Source organism: Mus caroli, unplaced genomic scaffold, assembly GCF_978045245.1.
Source record: "Mus caroli unplaced genomic scaffold, Mus_caroli_1 scaffold_6, whole genome shotgun sequence".
Lineage (NCBI taxonomy): Eukaryota > Metazoa > Chordata > Mammalia > Rodentia > Muridae > Mus > Mus caroli.
In genome coordinates, this window is record NW_028227261.1 from 16,000,915 (window position 1) to 16,019,945 (window position 19,031).

General features: G+C 45.7%; 1 protein-coding gene across 4 annotated transcripts in view; it reads left to right on the forward strand.

The window, feature by feature from the left end:
• The window catches only part of LOC110293695 (protein DDI1 homolog 2), a 38,938-nt gene that overhangs the window by 11,122 nt on the left and 8,785 nt on the right, over window positions 1–19,031 (forward strand). For 3 of the 4 annotated variants that reach the window (XM_029475706.2, XM_029475708.2, XM_085838738.1), the window contains exons 3-7: window positions 3,209–3,445; window positions 6,095–6,221; window positions 8,856–8,983; window positions 13,243–13,371; window positions 16,589–16,692. In XM_029475706.2, coding sequence (XP_029331566.1) covers window positions 3,209–3,445; window positions 6,095–6,221; window positions 8,856–8,983; window positions 13,243–13,371; window positions 16,589–16,692 — 725 coding nt within the window. Of the gene's footprint in view, window positions 1–4; window positions 2,408–3,208; window positions 3,446–6,094; window positions 6,222–8,855; window positions 8,984–13,242; window positions 13,372–16,588; window positions 16,693–19,031 lie in introns of those variants that run through there. The other variant, XM_085838739.1, reaches the window with a different exon arrangement.

The following is a 19,031-nucleotide window of genomic DNA, read 5'->3' on the forward strand; positions in this document are numbered from 1 at the left end:
TATTTATTATTTATATGTAAGTATACTATAGCTGTCTTCAGACACCAGTAGAGGGTGTCAGATGTCATTAGAAATGGTTGTGAGCCACTATGTAGTTGCTGGGATTTGAACTCAGGACCTTCATAAGAACAGTCAGTGCTCTTAAGTGCTGAGCAATCTCTCCAGCCCCTGAGTTTATTAATTTTAATTGTGTCTGTCTGTCTGTCGGTTTGTAAACATGAGTGCAGGTACCCACAGATACCAGAGTAATAGAATTGGGATTATATATTATGAGCTTATGTGTACTAGGAAGCATCAGGAATCATTCTTAACCTCTGAGCTATTGCTTCAGACCCCCTGTTTTTTGTTTTGTTTTAAAGACAAGTTTCCACAAGCCAGTGTGGCCTTGGAGCTTCCTATATGACCCAGGATGGCTTCCAGCCTCATCTTCCTGGGGGCTAGAATTACAGGCATGCACCCACACACCCAGCCAGCCCTGGTGTTCACAGTCTGAGACCTGCATTTAGATTTAGGAGGTTTCTGTGTCTCCAAAATATGCAGGACTGTGTGGGAGTGGCACATATGTGCTGGATGCTGAGATGGCCTATAGCTTCCTTTACCCCTAAAGGGGCTCCTGAGTCAGTTTCTAAGCCCTGCTGTGGAACTACATGAGGAAGTACCTGCACCACCCCACCACCACCACCACCACCCCACCCCTGCTTTCCCTGACATTTTTGTGAAATTTTTCAAATAGTATTTAGGTCTCCTGCTTTCAAAGTTTATGGTACTAGGCTGACAGGTGTGCTAGGCAATCCATACTGCAGCCTGGTGCACAGTGCTTCCGTTCAGACAGCACAACCATCTCCAGGCACTCACTGTATTCATTCTGGATTTTGATCCATCCCTTGGGCTTCTGCTTTAGAAAGAGTAGCCATTTGAGCTTGCCAGTCAGTAAAACCAAATGTTCCCTGTGTACTTAGTGAGGTGGGGCTTGAGAGTCTGTGTGTTAGCTTTGCTTTGCTTGTATGTTGGTTTCTGTTTGGTTTTAGTTTTGTTTTACTGTTTCTGCATGGACAGCATAGCCAGTGGTTGCTGTGAAGGGAGGGATTTATGTGGAGATCTGGTTTATTATGTAGCCAACTTTTCCAGAATCACTCTGAGGTGAATGGACTGTCGAGATGGATGTTGGGGAGAGGTGATTCTCTCCACCTGCAGAGACTACCTTGGCAGTTGGTAGAGACAGCAGCTCCCCGGGGAGCTTGCTGTTCACTCCTTTCCATTGTTGGACTGTTTTGTCCTGTATGGCCATTCTCTACACAAACATACTGACTGCCAGCTGGCATCTGACTTAAGATAGTTACTAGTTCAACCTACATATGAGACTGAAACCTTATACATGTATTTCAGAATTCCCTGTTTGTCGTTGAGACAAAGGACTTCAGGATGAGGTTGTCCCAGACTCAAGACAGGGTTGAGTTTTAGTGTTGAACATATTGTGGATTTTTTTTAGGGTCATTGTCTCATTCTGGCTCTAGTTTATTTTGGCTTGGCTTGTTTGGAGACAGGCTTGTCTCAAACTCCAGGCCTCTTGTCTCCGTTACAGGCGTAAGCCACCATACCTATGTAACATATTTATTGAGATCTTTTGTTGAAGCCACACACCGCAGAGTTCACCCATGTAAAGGACAAGACTCAGTGGCTGTTGCGCAGCTGCCGTCTCTGTTCCATCCATTCATCATGTGTACCCCAATAGTTGTCGACTGGCTTCCTTACATCTGGCAGGTTTGCTCTGTCTTTATGCCTATCTGTTCTGGGCATTTCATGGCAGTGGACTCATGCATTGTGTGGGCTCCTGTGTGAAGACTGAGGTTCTAGAATAGTCTAGAACCTGGGGTAAAAAGATTCCTACTCTTCAGTTCTTCAGTCCCACGACCATGCGTGTCTGGGATGCACAGATGAGCTGTACATTTAAAGAGGTACGAAGACCCTCCTCAGACTTGCACACACAATGCTTAGTCATGCTCTTCACTGATGAATACAGTATTCTTTATCCCAAGTGTTAGGACTTATCAAGGGAGCCTGGCTAGTAATCCCAGACCTAGGGAATCTAGAATACGTATGTATACCACATATGTGCCTGGTACCAGTGGAGTTCAGAGGAGTATGTCAAACCATTGGAACTAGCTTTAGGACTGGTTGTGAGCCACCATGTTGATGCTGGTAATAGCACACAGGTCCAAGAGCAAGTGCTCTTAACAACAACTGAGGCATCTCTCCAGCTGTAGGATCTCACTTAAGGACCAGGGCCTGTAAGATGGCTCAGAGAGTAAAGGTGCTTCCTGTGCAACCTCTCAGCCTCTGCTCCAGACCTGCCTGCATCCCTACTGTGCTCCCTGCCATGATGACAATGGACTAGACTTCTGACACTGTAAGCAAGCCTCTAATTAAATGCTTTCTTTTGTAAGAGTTGACTTGGTCATAGTGTCTTTTCACAGCAATAGAACAGTGACTAAGACAAGGAGTATGCTCTGGGACACATGCCCACACTTACTGCATCAGACACATCCACATAGAAACAGTAAATAAATTTCTCAGATTTTTCTTTCATTCATTCATTCATTCATTTTTGAGACACAGTTTCTTCATGTAGCCCTAGCTGTCCTAGAATTCACTATGTAGACTGGCCTCAAACTTACAGAGATCTATCCTGCTTCTTCTGCTTCCTGAGAGATAGGATTAAAAGCCTGCACTACCATGCCTAGCTCAAAAAAACCTTTCTTGGGACAGTCTCATGTATCTCCAAGGTGGCCAAAAATTTACTTTGTAGCCAGTTACCTTGAACTTCTAATCCTCTTGTCTCCATGTCCTGAGATACATGTGCACCGTGTGTGTGCCTGATGCTCTTGGAGGTCAGAAGAGGGCATGGGGTACGGGATGCTCTTAGAACTGGAGTTACAGGTCGTTTTGAGCCGTCGTGTGGGTGCTGCGAACTGAGTTCTAGTCTTCTGCAAGAACAGCCAGTGTCAGAACCTCTGAGCTGTCTCTCCAGTGTACCACTCCCCTCTCATCCTTTCCTACCAATTTCCTCTTGGAGGAGGAGCAAGGGGAACAGCATAGTGACTGGTGACAGATGAGGTTCTGTGACAGATGAGGGTGTGCTTTGTTTCTTTCCACACTTGTTTTTATGGCATACATCATTTGGATAAACTTGATTGATTGATCTCAACAGACTTACCCCGGATTGACTTCAGTAGCATAGCTGTGCCTGGCACGTCAAACCCCCAACAGCGCCAGCTGCCCAGAACACAGGCTCAGCACTCATCTCCTGGGGAAATAGCATCATCTCCTCAAGGCTTAGACAACCCAGCCCTGCTCCGAGACATGCTGCTGGCCAATCCGCATGAGTTGTCCTTGCTGAAGGAGCGTAACCCACCCTTGGCGGAAGCTCTGCTCAGTGGCGATCTTGGTAAGCTCACCCGTGTACAGGCGTGTCGGGGTGGCCTGAGGAGAAGTAGTTGTATCAGAGCAAATGGGCAAGACCTAGGCAGCTGTCTCAGGCCATTGGCTCTCTGGTGATTCTTGGACGCTACTTGATTTTCTGTGTGTCTGAACATGTGGCCACAGCTTACATATAGAGGTCAGAGGACAGTCTCGGGGGTTGGTCCTCATTTCCCACCTGTGTTTTAGGGCAGCATCTCTGTTTGTCAGTGTCCTACGTACACCAGGCTAGCTGCTGTATTCTGGGGATTCTCTCACCATAGGATCACTGGCATACAGTGTGTGACTGTCCCAGCTTTTAGATGGTCTCTGGGCGTCTGAACTGTGGTTTTTTTTAAAGTAGGCTGCACAGCACACACCACAGCCATAGTAGAGGGCAACTCTCAAGAGCTGGTTCTTTCCTGTCCCCTCTGGGAGCAAGAGATTGAATTCAGATAATCACACTGATTCACAAGTCCCTCTACCTCCTGCGTGCTGGCATTAAAGGCATGTACCACCAAGCCTGGCTTGTTTTGGGTCTTTTTAAAGTGGGTTGCATGTATAGACTGTGTGGCAACCTCAGGTATCACTCTAAAGAATGTCATCCACCTCATATTGGTTGGTGTCTCTCCCTTAGGGTTCAGCAGTTAGGGTAGGCTAGCTGGCCAATAGCCCCAAAGAGCCTCTCTGTCTCCTAGGCCCAGGTAATACAAGTCAGTGCACACTGTCATTTCCAGCGGGCAGTGTCCTCATGCTTGCAGGTTAAGCACATTGCCCATTGAAGCCATCTCAGCAGAAAGTTGACTGCTCCTTGCAGTCAGTGGTCTGTGTCCTTATTTTCAGACTGTGTGTCTGGGATCATGGAGCCCACTTGTGTCAGGGTTTCTTTCAGGTCACCTTTTAGGTGCATGGTGTTGGGAAGATTTAGTCCTCGGGACGTTGCCTTGCTTTCCCTCACTTCTGTTTTCTTTTTCTTTTTTCTTTTTTTTTTTTATATTTTTTATTAGGTATTTTCCTCATTTACATTTCCAATGCTATCCCAAAAGTCCCCCATGCCCCTCCCCCCACTCCCCTACCCACCCACTCCCACTTTTTGGCCCTGGCGTTCCCCTGTACTGGGGCATATAAAGTTTGCATGTCCAATGGGCCTCTCTTTCCATTGATGACCGACTAGGCCATCTTTTGATACATATGCAGCTAGAGTCAAGAGCTCCCTGGTACTGGTTAGTTCATAATGTTGTTCCACCTATAGGGTTGCAGATCCCTTTAGCTCCTTGGGTACTTTCTCTAGCTCCTCTATTGGGGGTCCTGTGGTCCATCCAATAGCTGATTGTGAGCATCCACTTCTGTGTTTGCTAGGCCCCGGCCTAGTCTCACAAGAGACAGCTATATCGGTCCTTTCAGCAAAATCTTGCTAGTGTATGCAATGGTGTCAGCGTTTGGAGGCTGATTATGGTATGGATCCCTGGATATGGCAGTCTCTAGATGGTCCATCATTTTGTCTCAGCTCCAAACTTTGTCTCTGTATCACTTCTGTTTTCTTAAGACAAGCAATATTAAAGCCCCCGACAGCAACAGCTCAGACTTAACAGAAGGTCTTCCTGCCTCCACTTCCTAAGTTTTATAGTCGTGCATAACAGTGTCCAGCTCCTAGTTTATACACATCTACATACTGGTTTTTGTTGTAATTACATCCTACAGTAATAGCACACACACCATGCTCTCTGTTACCTTTCTTGCACGTTTTCCATCGAGACCATGAAATGGTGGTAGACTGATTTACACTTAATTTACCTGGCTTAAGGCAGACTGTAGAACAAAGGGAGTGAGCCCAGGTGAGAAAGGGATAGCACAGGGCTCTGCTTCATTCCTGGTGGCAGGGTAATGAATGTCATAGGGGAGTAGAGAAGAGGAGGCATCTTTCTGCTATACATGGCCTTGCCACACTTGGCCATATAGAGAAGCTGTTGACTGAATAGAAACAACGTAATAGGAATTTCTAGTAATAATAAAGAGGGACAATAAGAGTAGCAGAGGTGGCTGATCTGGTGAGGATGAGCTAGCAGATTTGAAGTCAAGTCTGACAATCCAGGTTCAGCCTTGGAACCCCATAGAGTAGAAGGAGAGAGCTAACTCCCACAGATTACCCTTTCTCACCACCACTTGCCAAACATACACATGGCTCCGTACACACAAATGTATGAGGAGAGAATTGCCGAGTTCACTGTTGTCATACACCCGGGTAATCCTCGGGCTAAAGAAGCCGGAGCAGAAGTCTGAGGTCAGAATGGTAAGTAATGGCGGGTGGCACATTCTTGTCTCCTGACTTTTAAGCTAAGGAGTACAAGGTTGTGGCTGGGAAGTTTTTGTTCATGTATACATCTAAAATAAAAGGTTTTTGTTGTTTGTTGAGACAGGGTCTCTCTGTGTAGCCCTAGCTGTCCCGGAACTTGCTCTGTAGACCAGGTTAGCCGTGAACTCAGATTTGCCTGCCTTTGCTTGCATCCCAAGTGCTGGAATTAAAGTCAGGTGCCATCACTGCTCAGCTGCAGGGGGGGAGGGGGGGCTTTTTTTAAATTATGGATTAAAAAAAGAAAGTGTAGAGCTAAATATGTGCCCCCCCCCCTCCATTTTATAGAGAAATTCTCTAGGGTCTTGGTGGAGCAGCAGCAGGACCGAGCCCGGAGAGAACAAGAACGGATTCGTCTGTTTTCTGCTGACCCCTTTGATCTCGAAGCTCAGGCAAAGATAGAAGAAGATATAAGGTAAGATCCATCGATCTAACGAGCAAGCTCACAGCATCCAAGTCATTGGGCTGGATGTCTGCTCCCCTGTCTCCAAGCTGAGAGAGTAACCTAAGTCTTTTCAGGTGACTCTGCTTCATTGTCCCCTCGTTCTGATCCAGTACTTCAAAAATACTTAATGGCTTCCTACTCGGGTTTTGTGAACTCTGATTAGCAGACAAAACAGCTTGTCCTAGGCCGATGGAGGAGAAACCCCATCTGCTAAAATCAGTAGACTGGCTATGACAGCTGATTTCAATCCTGATTAAGCCAGAGCTTGATGGTGATTGGATTAGAGAGCTCTGCACAAGTGGCGTCTGGTAGTCCAGAGTCTGTCTTCTTTCTGCTTTTCTTTGCTGTCTCGGTTGGTGGATAAGCTCTTTGCCTGGCCCATTTCCAACTCTGAGCCTCTGATGCAGTGGGTCTGTGCTGGGGCTGTAGTAAAAGCATGCAGTATGCTTTTAAAACTGCAGATACCTGAGTCTTCTCTCTAGTCTGTGAGTCAGGATCTGCCAGAGTGCTGGCCCATCACTAGTCATAAGCAAGATGCTGTCTGAATCAAATGGCATCTGCTCCCCACCCCAAAGTCAGGTTTAGGTGCTGATGGCAAAAACCCTGTAAAGACAAGGAACGCTTCTTGTATTCTGCTAAGTGGGGTGGGAGCTTTATCTGTAGTTATCTAGTTTGCTTGCTTTGTTATACTCACTGGCTCTCCCCACCCTTTTGCTTCCATTGGGAACCTTGCCATTCATGCTTGCTAGACTAGTCTCTTATTACCAGGTTGCATCTCTGGCCCTCTGACTATACTCAAAATTGAAGAAATACAAATTGTATTCTAGAATTAATTGAAAGCCCTAAGCTATTTGCTCAAGTCTGTTGTGTTTCCCCCACTCTCTTACATAGTTAGGCAAGTGTTCTGTCACTGAGTCAGCCTCAGCTCTGTTTCACATTTTATTTTGAGACAGGATCTTCACTAAGTTGCCAAGCTGGCCTTGAACTGTTTCCTGCTTTGGCCTCCACACTAGCTGGGACTGCAGGTTCTAATCAGAGATTTTTGACTGTCTGTGGACATAACTAGCTGAGTCTGCCCAGAGAAACAGTTTGTTCTTACTGTGTCACATTGCAGCTCTGAGGGAGCCTGCCATTGACTGAAGCATGGTTGCATTCCTCCTGGGAAAGCACATAGACAAACTCTGCAAGTAGAGTGTAGCATATCCAAGCAGGTCCTTTCCTACGGGGGGCCATAAAGGAAGCTGGGAGATGTGAGGAAAGCAGATCGCTCCATACCCCAAGCAGACCAGACACTGCTGTGTATCTGGGGCTGCCCTGAAGCCCTATTTGGTTGGTTGGTTGGCTCACTGGATTTATTGTTCTTTGAGATGGGGGCTCACTGTGTAGCACTGGTTAGCCTTGAACTCAGAGATCCACCTACCTCTGTGTGTGCCACCATGCATGCGAAATAGTTTAATTTTATTGGTGTGTGTGTGAGAGACAGACAGACATGGGTGTTGGTGGCCTGTTGTATTATCTGGCACTGGAATCACGGGCAGCTGTGAACTGCCTAATGTGGACACTGGGCAAACTCAGGTTCTCTGGGAAACAGTAATCACCAAGGCCACCAAGTCATCTTTCCAACCCAAGGAATGTGGTCAAATATATCTAGAATTAAAACATTTTTATTACAGTTATTTGTTGGGGGGGTTGTGTGCATGTGGGGCGTGACATGTGTGACAGTCAGAAGACAACTTGCTGGAATTAGATCTGTCCTTTTTCCTTGTGGAGCCTGGGGACAGAACGACCTTCTCACAGGGGTCACATACTTACGTTATGATTTATCATGGTAGCAAAATTGCACTTAGGAAGTATTGACAAAATCATTTTATGATTGAGGGTCACCACACACGAGGAACTTGATTAGGAAGGTTGAAACCACTCTCTTAAACTCTACCCAGCTACCTCTGCCTCTTAAGGTTGGGATTATGAAGGTCACCATCCAGCAATGCATTGTTTAAAAGAAAATATTAGCTGTGAGTTCTGGCACATTCCTTTAATTCCAGAACTCAGAAGGTAGAGACAGACAGATCTCATAAGTTTGAGGCTAACATGCTATTCAGAGCAAGTTCCAGGACAGCCAGAGCTACAGAGAAACCCTGTTTCAAAAAAAAAAAAAAATCCAAAAATAAAGGAGCATTCTTGCAGTACGGTATAGTGGTATATATTATGTAATCCCAACACTGGAGAGGCTGAGATGAGAGGGTTACAAGTTCAAGTACAGCCTGGGCTGTATACTAAGAACCTGTCTCGAGTAGTATTCATGAAATTTCAATATTTGGTAAGATAAAAAGGGCTATGGCCTTGCTTTCTAGGAGTTTTTCCATCTTGAGCTTTTAAAGAAGAATAATTTAACTTGAGGATGGTTGTTATGCTGTCTTAGGTGGTCTCCAGCCTGGGCCTCATGTCCACTGCTGAGTCACCTATTCATCTATGGGGGACATAGAATCAATTTCCATTCTGTGACTCTGCTGTTCCAGTTAGGGGAACACCCACTTTCACATGTGTTGGTGGTGTTCTTTCCTGGGAACGGGGCTTCCAGTGTCGTGCTCTGGCTTGTTGCAGGCAGCAGAACATCGAGGAGAACATGACGATAGCTATGGAGGAGGCCCCGGAGAGCTTCGGCCAGGTCGCCATGCTGTACATCAACTGCAGAGTGAACGGGCATCCTGTGAAAGCCTTTGTCGACTCAGGTGACAGACGGCAGGGAAGGGGAGCCCCATGACTTAGACAGACACTGAGGTTTTCAGTCTGTGTTGGTAACAGAGTCCTTTGCCCAGTCATTTCTTACCAGGGTTTGTATTTGAGTAGCTCTGTCTTCTACTGTTACTGGTGGACAGGGTGTTTCCATTCTTGGCCACTTAACCAAAGAACTGAAAATAGAAGCTTAAACAGAAGGAGATACCGCTGTGCTTGGGTTGGGTGGGAGTAAGTATTGCTCTTACAGAGGCGTGGATTCAATTCCCAGCACCCACGTCCCACAGCTGATATCGATTAATGCCAGCACCAGGGACTATGACGCCCTCTTCTTGCGTCCGTGTGCACCTGTATTCCATTACCGCCTCCCCTGCACATGAATGTAATTAAAAAGTAAAATCTCTTAAAATAATAAAGTAAAAAGGTTGACAGTGAGCCAAATGAGGAATAGTCAGAATTCGGGGCCCTCGCTGCTGTTGGCGGCTGCTTTCTGTGAGGCTCAACAGAAGGGTTTACTGTTTGCTAAGGGGATGGTCTGAGTGGTTCTCTGTTTTGATAAATTGTGTTCTTTGGGCTCACAACTGTCTGACTTTAACCTCAGGGGATTTGATGCTCTCTTCTGGCTTTGGTGGGCACCAGGCTCATGTGTGCTGCACAGGCACACATGCAAGCAAAACATATAACATTAGTCAAGAAGGAAAGAGCAGGCGAGGAGATTTGGTTTGCCACTTTAGCTTCAGGTGGCTCATGTGCTAACTGGCATCTATTTTCGATGATAACTCTACTTTTCTTCAAATCATTTAATTAATTATTTATTTATTTGTTATGTTTTGCCTACAAGTATGTCTATGCCCACAGAGGCCAGAAGAGGGTGTCAGAATCCCTAGAGCTGGAGTTGATTACAGTAGTGTGAGTCACAGTGTGGGTTCTGGGAATCAAGCAACAAGTGCTTGAACTGCTGAGCCCTCTCTCCAGCCCCAGGTCTGCTTTTTTGTTTTTTTTAAGGTTTACTTCTTGGGGTTGGGTATTTAGCTCGGTGGAAAGCCCTGAGTTTGGTCCTCAGCTCTAAAGGAAAAAAAAAGACAAATAACAAAAAGCCTCCCCACCCCCCAAAATAGATTTACCTCTTTCCATAACTGAGTAGTCTATTTGGATGTATGCCTGCATGGCAGAAACCAGCACCAGATCCCATTACAGATGATTGTGAGCCACCATCTAAGTGCTGGGAATTGAACGGAGGTCTTCTTTTTTTTTTTTTTTTTTTTAAGATTTATTTATTTGTTATATATAAGTACACTGTAGCTGTTTTCAGACACACCAGAAGAGGGCATCAGATCTCTTTACAGATGGTTGTGAACCACCATGTGGTTGCTGGGATTTGAACTCAGGACCTCTAGAAGAGCAGTCTGTGCTCTTAACCACTGAACCATCTCTTCAGCCCCAAACTCGGGTCTTTTGGAAGAACAGCCCATGCTCTTAACCACCAAGCCATCTCTCCAGTCCCCAATTCTGCTTTTTAAATCCTTTAGTGTCAGTGCTTTAAGGGAATGTGGCTGAGTGGCCATGCTCATGTTTCTGGCCATCTCTCTGAGGCTGTGAGCAGCCTGGCTGGAGTAGCTGAGTGTTGGGAACCTAACATCACAGTGTCAAGATACAAACTGACTGTGGACATGTAACCTCTGAGCCATCTCTCCAACCCAAGTCTTCTTTTTTAAAAGTTGTTTATCTAGTGTTGGGTAACTTTGGGCTAAGTGCTTAAATGGTAAAGGTTCCTTTTGTGAGCTTCAGGATGTAAATCTGAGAGACCAAACGGTTCTTTCTGTACACCTAGCGCCATGCTAGATGCTAGATCTTACTGCACTGTGTTTAACCTCAGATTGTCCCTTTGTGCCATGGTGTGTTCCTGTTTTGTGGGTAAGGGCATGAAGTCCTAGAGAAATCAAGTCTTTGTTGCAAGGCATAGCACTGGTTAATGGAGAACCTCAGATTCAGCCTCAGCTGTGCTTGATGCCTAAGAATCCTTAGTCACTGCACTTTGGGTGGGTGTGCTGAGTGTAGACATCACCGTCTCAGGGCTGGGCTACTTAGGCACATTTCCAGACGTGACCACTGGACTGCTCCATGGGCAAAATATGTGGAGCTGTGAGCTAAGCCAGTGGTCAGTTTGTGGAGACTCAGAGAACAGAATTGCCTTCCCGATTTCCTAGACTCTTTCTGGGACTTTTGAATCTTAGTTTCCTCATAGGAGTTTTGACCGAGCATGCGTGTGTGCATATGTGTGTGTAAGCCCGTATGTTAGTCAGGGTGGAACCCAGGGCCTTGCTTGCTAAGCAGACACCACCACCATTGTGTGATACCTCAGTCATTCTTTTCTCATGCTCAAGATCTGCTAATGCCCACAAGGTGCTGGTGCTTAATACCCACAATGCAGTGAATTCAGACAACAGGATTGGTTGGTGATTCTCAAGCCAGGCCTAAGCACAGATGAACCTCAGAAAATGGGAGCAGGGAAGGGGTCCTTTCTAGCAGATCAGAGGGAATAGTAACGCCTTCCTCCCACCTGGAAATGCTATCTAGATGTGATAAGACTGTAAGAGTGGAATGGGGTGTGGGCACATGTATTGGTAGAGAGGGCCTGGGTTTGATCCAGTACTCTGTAAGTTAAGCACAATGGCACAGAACTTAGTCCCAGTACTGGGAGATAGAGGCAGGAGAATAAGAAGTTTAAGGTCATCCACATCCTTCAGTGAGTTTGAAGCTAGCCTGGGCCCTGAGACCCTGCCAGAAGAAGAGATGGGGAATGTAAGGTTGAAGATGAACGGGACGTGGTGGCCTGACGCTGGGGCACTGACATGTCAGGCTTGTGCACAGTGGGAGCCTTTAAGGGTTCTGGAGCAGGTAAAGGAATGATTTGAAGGTGATGGTTTAGGATTACTGCAGGCAGAGGCAGAGCTGGAGGAATTCAGTTACTCTGAGTGGCATGCTTGCTTTAAATTACACATGCATGGCACAGATTCAGAGCCAGAGAAGAATCCACTTAGGAGGAGAGAGGTGCAGGCCAGACTGACAGATGTGCTGAGAAGGAAGGTCAGACATTACTGAGATAGTTTCAGGGAAGGGTGAAGAGAACAGGAGTCAACACTGAACTGTGCTCACAGTTAGAGAGTGGTGAGAAGTGAGGCTGAGAGGGGACGGCATCCAAGGGAGTGGCTGGGGCTAGACAGAGATTACAGTATCAGCCAATACAGCTGAGTGTATGTACCCCAGACAGGACATGCTCTCTCAAGGCTAGGGGTGGCCTGGTTGATAACATGCCTGTCTAGCATGCACAGAGCCCTGAGTCAGATGCCCAGCACTGCATAAAACTTAACAAGACTAATTGGAGAATAGAATGTTTGTCATCTCAGGACCTAAGGAGGTAGAAAGGAGAATCCTGAGCTAGGTAGTGAATTTTAGGCTTGAGCTGCAGTGAGATCTTGTGCCAGAAAGAAACTGTTTTACATGCTTTCAGAGGAAGAAGACTCATCTATAGCTTCATTTCTCATTTGGGGGAAAAGCAAAGGGCATTGGGGCTTTTTTGGGTTTTTTATGTGCATGGGTAGGGGGTGTTATTTGTTTGAGACATGGTCTCATAAGTAGCTATAGATGGTCTAGAGCTAGCTAGCTGTATAGAATAGGCTAGCCTCAAACTCATAGAGATCTTCCTGACTCTGTCTCCTGAGAGCTGGGTACAGGTATATGCCATCATGCCCTGCTTTTTTCTAACGTGGGTCTGGTCCTTGTCTATGTTAGGTTAGGTAAGTGATCTACCACTGGGCTATACTGTCCCAACACTTACATACCTGTAATTCCAGGAGTCACATGATTAAGACTATACAGGGAGTGAGACCCTGACTCGGCAAGCAAGAAGATGAGATGTTGGAGTATAAGGCGCTGCTGCATAACCTAACATTTCCATCTAGGCACTGGGGCAGCGTTGCCCCCACATAAGCTTATTTTCTGTTGGTGGGGTTTTTAAGTATCCTTTAGTTACTCTATAAAGAACATACTCTTTTCTCTCAGTCATACTTCTGTACTTTGTTAGACTCTGGTGTGAATTTCAATATCAGGGGTGTCAGTGCACATCTGAGATCCCTGAACATGAGGGTGGATCCAGGAGGAAGCAAGGGCTTTACAAAATAAACAAAGAAAAAGCTAGGCAGGGTGATGTTACGTGGCTTATGTTTTACAGTCTGATATTTCTCTCTCCCTTCAGGAGCCCAGATGACTATTATGAGCCAGGCCTGTGCAGAAAGGTGTAACATAATGAGGCTGGTAGATCGTCGGTGGGCTGGCATTGCCAAAGGAGTAGGCACACAGAAGATTATCGGAAGGGTGCATCTAGGTGAGTGAAGGTGGGCAGTTTGCTGCTTTATAGAATAGGGATTTTGTAGCGAGGTGAGTTTAAAGTTCTTTCACAGTTCCTCTGACTCGTATGGCATGTCCTTGAGAACAAGCAGGGGTGTCCTTGGGTACGGGTACTCCTCTGCAGGTCAGAGGGCAACACCGGGGATTGGTGCTCACCCTTCCACAAGTCCCTGGACTTGATTTCAGGTTGCCAGGCTTTTGTGGCAAGCAATTTACTTGTTAAGACACCTTGCTGACTCGGGGTGTGGATTCTTTCCCTCTAGCTTGACTTGGTCAGAGGTCATTTTCCTCACAGTGTTAGGCACTGCATTTTGATCTCCCGGTGGTCATCATAGCTGTGGAGAAGCTTAGTGTTCTTGGCTATGTGGCCCTCGCTCCTCTCCGCTCCCTGCAGGGTGTTTCCATGTGCCTGAGTATGGTTCTCTTCATTTCTTGTACTCAAGTGTTGGTGGATTTTTTTAGTCTGGAATAGCAGTTCCATGATGGAAGCCAGTGCCTTGGCACATGCTAAGCACACTCCACCACCAGGCCCCTTGACGCACTCCCGTGTGATTCACTCAAAATATTCTCTTGTGCTAGGCTTATCTTCCACATTCTGAGTCATGTCTGTCTGTCTGTCTGTCTGTCTGTCTGTCTGTCTCTGTGTGTGTCTGTCTCAAGGAGAGGGGGGCAAGATATTGGTGGATCCTCAGAATGGGTATTTTCTAGAAATAAAAGACCTTTCTATACTGTGGAGATATAACAAGTATGTTTTTGTCCATAGTGATTCTAGATCCCAATAAGTAGGCTGTAAGATTAACTTCACAGACTCTTTATTGCATGAACTGGCAAGACATAGATAACAAGGGTAGTTTCCAACACATGGGTTATATGCACTCCAGGGACCCAACTCAAGGTGACAGACTTACTTAAGAGAGGTAGGTGTGTGTGTGTGTGTGTGTGTGTATGTGTGTGTGTGAACTTCTTGGTACTTTTGTTTCTTGTAACTCAACTTTGTGGGTTTGTTTTTTAAAGATTTATTTGTTATATTTTATATATATGCCTGTGGTTTTTTTTTTTTGTTTGTTTTGGTACTACTTGTGTCTGATGCCTTTGTAGTTCAGAAGAGGACATCAGATCCTTTGTAATTAGAATTATGGGTTGTTGTGATCCTCCATCTAGGTGCTGGGACCTAATCTGGGTGCTCTGAAAGAGCAACCAATGTTTAAAAGTTGGGCACCCAGGCAGGTCTCGGTTAATTGCTTTTCTAGCTATCATCACCAAGTGGGTATCTGCATTCTGTGGAAATGCATATGGAAATCTTAGAGCAAGAGAGGTTTGAGGTGTTTTGGGATAACTGCATATCCACAGAGAGAGGAATTGGAAGTCAGACCAGCCTCATGGTACATATATGTAAATTGTCCGGATTACAGCCCACATGTGGGTTGGAAGATGGTTGAATTGGCAAAGTGTTTGCTGTGCAAGTGTGAGAATAGACCGGAAGATCTTAGAGCTGGTAAACCATCCAGTCCAGCTAAAGTGGTGAGTCCCTAGTTCTGTGAGACTGTCTCAAAGACTACAGTAGAGAGCAGAGGAAAAGATACTGGGCATCAAGCTCCAGCCTCCACAGATGTGTCCACAAGTGCAAACAGCACTTGCACTGCTCTCAGGCAAAATTCCTCAGCTGGATGTGGTGTCGCTTACACTGTAAGCTATGCATGCGGCAGGTGGAGTTCAAAGCCAGCCTGGATGGACTACATGAGATTTATTTAAAAACCATTAGAAAAAGGAAATGATAATCAAGTCTAAAAAAGGGAAGATTGAAATTTGCTTCTGTTTTGTTTTTTCTTTATTTGAGGCAGGAATTTTTTCTTTCTTCTTTTTTTAGTAGCCCTGGACCTTGTTATATAACTCACGCTGACCTTGAACTCACCTACATGATACCTAAATGAAATTAAGTTCGCTTTGAGAGCTGGGCCAGGTGACTCACACCTTTAATCTCAGCACTTGGGAGACAGGGGAATCCAAGTGTTAGAGGCCAGCCTGGCCTACAGAGCAAGTTCCAAGCCAGCCAGCGCTATACAGAGAAAGCCTGTATTTGAGAAAAGAGGTTTGCCAAGAACAAAATAGACAGCAATGTTTGCTAGAAATATGTATAATACTAAAGTGATTAAAGCAGAAACTAAAATAGACAGATGACAGGAATATAGGAAAGAACACTGGTTTTCTTTTTTAAAGATTTATTTTTACTTATGCGTATATGTCTGTAAATGTATGCCATGTGTATGCATGTGCCCTTAGAGGCTAACTTGAGTTACAGTCAGTTGTCAACTGCCTGACGTGGGTCCTGAGAACTGATCTCGGATCCTTTGAAGAGCAGCAAGTGCTCTCTCTTCTCTTCTTTCTTTCTTTCTTTTTTTTTTTTTTTTGTTTTTTGTTTTTTTTTGAGACAGCATTTTTCTGTATAGCCCTGGCTGTCCTGGAACTAACTTTGTAGACCAGGCTGGCCTCGAACTCAGAAATCCGCCTGCCTCTGCCTCCCAAGTGCTGGGATTAAAGGCATGTGCCACCATGCCCAGCCTTTCTTTTTTTTTTTTTTTTAAGGTTAATTTATTCATCTATTTTATGAATCTTGTCTTCATGTACATCAGAAGGGGACATCAGATCATAGATGGCTATAACCTATCATGTGGCTGCTGGGAATTGAACTTAACGACCCCTGGAAGAGCAGTCGAATGCTCTTAACCACCTTAACCAGGGAGTGAGCTGTCCCTCCTCGCTCTTTGGTTTTCTATTTCTTCATTTGGAAACTAAGCACATGGTTGTCTAGTGTGTGTTATATTGGGTACATATTTCACACTCCCCACCCCCAGCCTGGGAGACCTTTTATAAGTATATAAAAAGTAATTGGTAACTACTAGAGAGTTAACTTCATTTTCTTTTTTTTTTTTTTTAAAGAATTGAATTCTTTATTTGTGATATCCATAAACGTTGAACTTCATTTTCTTAATCCTCATAATGTTTGCTCTTTTCACCTGCTGAGCATGGGTCCTGATGGTGTTCATAACAGTAGCTCTGTCCAGTCCGCTTCACTTGCTTTTCAGCCTATCTTAATTGTTACGCCGTACCAGGTTGGCTGAGTCCTGGAAGCCCAGGCACAGCTCACCCTGGGCATGTGAAGCCAGCATCAGTAATATCTTTTCTCTGCGCTTTAGCTCAGGTTCAGATTGAAGGCGATTTTCTGGCGTGCTCCTTCTCGATTCTGGAAGAACAGCCTATGGACATGCTTCTGGGCCTGGACATGCTGAAACGGCACCAGGTAATTAAGAGCTTTTACATGTGGACACACGTGCGTGGGGGCCAGAGGCTGACGGCAGGGGGCCGCCTCAGTCTCCACCTACCTGTTTCAGAGAGTACTTCTCACTGAACCCAGACTTCACCAGTTTGGTGACACTGGCTGGGCAGCAACTCCAGGGAGCCTCCTGATCTATCTCCCCAGTGCTAAGGTTATAAATGGGCACTGTTGCACCAGGCTTCTACAGTGGGAGAACCCAAACTTAGGTCCTCATGCCTGCACATGAAAGACTTTACCAAGTAAGGCCGCACGTTCAGCACTCCCAGCCTGGGCTTTTTTTGCTTTGTGTTTTGTGGTGGTGGTGGTGGTTCTTACGTGGCCCCGCTGGCCTGGAGCTAGCTCACTGTGTGAAGCGGAGTCTCTGGGACGTGCAGTGATGCTCCCCCCTCTGCCTCTCCTCTTGCACCCAGGCTAGCAGGTGTGTACCAGCATGCCCCAGCACTGCACTGTTGCTGTGTCTCTAGGATTCACGGCAGTCTGTCACCAGTATTGACAAACCAAGAACCATGGAAATGTCCTTGGTAATTCTGTCGTCATTCAGAGTTGAAATAGAGTCTGTCAGTTGGGTGTGGTGGTGCATGCATACTTGGAACAGAGAAGTGTCGGGCATCTGAGGCCAACCAGAGTCACACAGTGAGACCCCGCCTCAAAATAACACAAGGCAGGCCCTGGAGGAGCACATCTTTAATCCAGCAGTTGGGAGGGAGAGGCAGACAGATCTTTGAATTTGAGGGCAGCCTGGTCTACACAGTGAGTTTTAGGACAGTCAGGGCTACACAGAGAATCTTTTTCTTGAAAACAAACAAAAAAACCCGAACAGCACAAATCTCTTTGTAAAACCTCTAGGGATAAGTTAAATCGTGTCTGTTTTGACATTCGTAGTTTGATTGTTTTAATCTTTTTTTTAATGTGTATTTTGTTTGTAAGAATGTCTGGGTACCACATGCTTCCCGGTGCCCTTCCAGGTGAAAAGAGAGAGTTGGCTCCCCTGGACCTTAGGGTCACATGGTTAGGAGCCACCGTGTAGGTGTGGGTGCTGGAGATAGAAGGCCCTCTGCAAGAACAAGTGCTCCTTTTTCTTTCTTTTACTGAAAATGACTTTTTTTTTATTCACGTAATGTATATCCTGATTATGGGGTCCCTTTCTCTCCTCCTCCCAGTCTCTCCCCATTACCCCTCCCATCTAGATCCACCTTTGTGTCTCATTAGAAAAAAAACAGGCTTCCAAGGGATTATGATATGATAAGATAAAACAAGAATGGAAAAACAGACGAGACACAAGGAACAGAGATCACTGGTTTGCACACTCAGGAATCGTTTAAAAAAAAAAAAAAAAAAAAAAAAACACTAAACTGGAAGCCATAAAATACATGCAAAGGGCCTGGTGCAGCCCCATGCAGGTCCTGTGCTTGTCTCGGGTCCTGTGAGCTGTGACCATACTGATGCAGAGGCCTTGTTGTCTTGGTGTCCTCATCCCGTCCAGCTCCTCCGCTCTTGTCCCCTCTTTCTCAGGGTTCCCTGATCCTGAGGAAAGAATGAGACATCCTGTACAGAGCTGAGCACGAGTGCTTGACCGCTCAGCCTCTCGGGCCCCAGCACTTGTATCAATCAAGCTGTACAATTACCATTCTGATTTAAAGCCAGGAGGGCTGGAGGGTTTGGCTTTGTTTTTTGTTTGGTTGGTTTTTGTTTTACTACATCATTTTCTTAGATGTTGATTAAACAGTAGTAAGAAGGAACCTTGAGGTTTCAAGGCTGAAAAATGAAAATGCTTTGTTCACACAGGGAGAATTTTCTGACATGACATTAATTTGTGATAATACTTGTGTTCCTCATGTAAACCTGAAGTCTGTCGTGCTCGTGGCAGAACATTTGGTAGTGTCTGCTGAGTAATGACAAACCCCGAGTCAGCCTTCATGCCACTGCTGTGGTGATAGGCAGAGGAGCACCTACCTGCCTGCTAAATGGAAGGTGCTGGATTCAGGCCCCTAAAAACAAAAAGCCTTGAGAGCTGTGTGTATTCTATTGATGTAGCATTGTAACTAGAAGGAATGAGTGTGTTTGTATAAATGGAGCCTGCATTATTAGTTTGTCAGTATCTTGCTGTCATTTAGCATGCGTGGGTATTTTGTAACTTTACAGACATACATGCATACATCATAGGCGCACACAGCTGTCAGACCTCAAGTAGAGGTAAAACACACAGGAAGGGATAAGAAGTAAAGTGGCCATGCAGCCCACTTGTAATCCCACCACTTGGGGGCCTCAGGAGATGGATCAGGAGGTCAAGGATGGTCTGGACT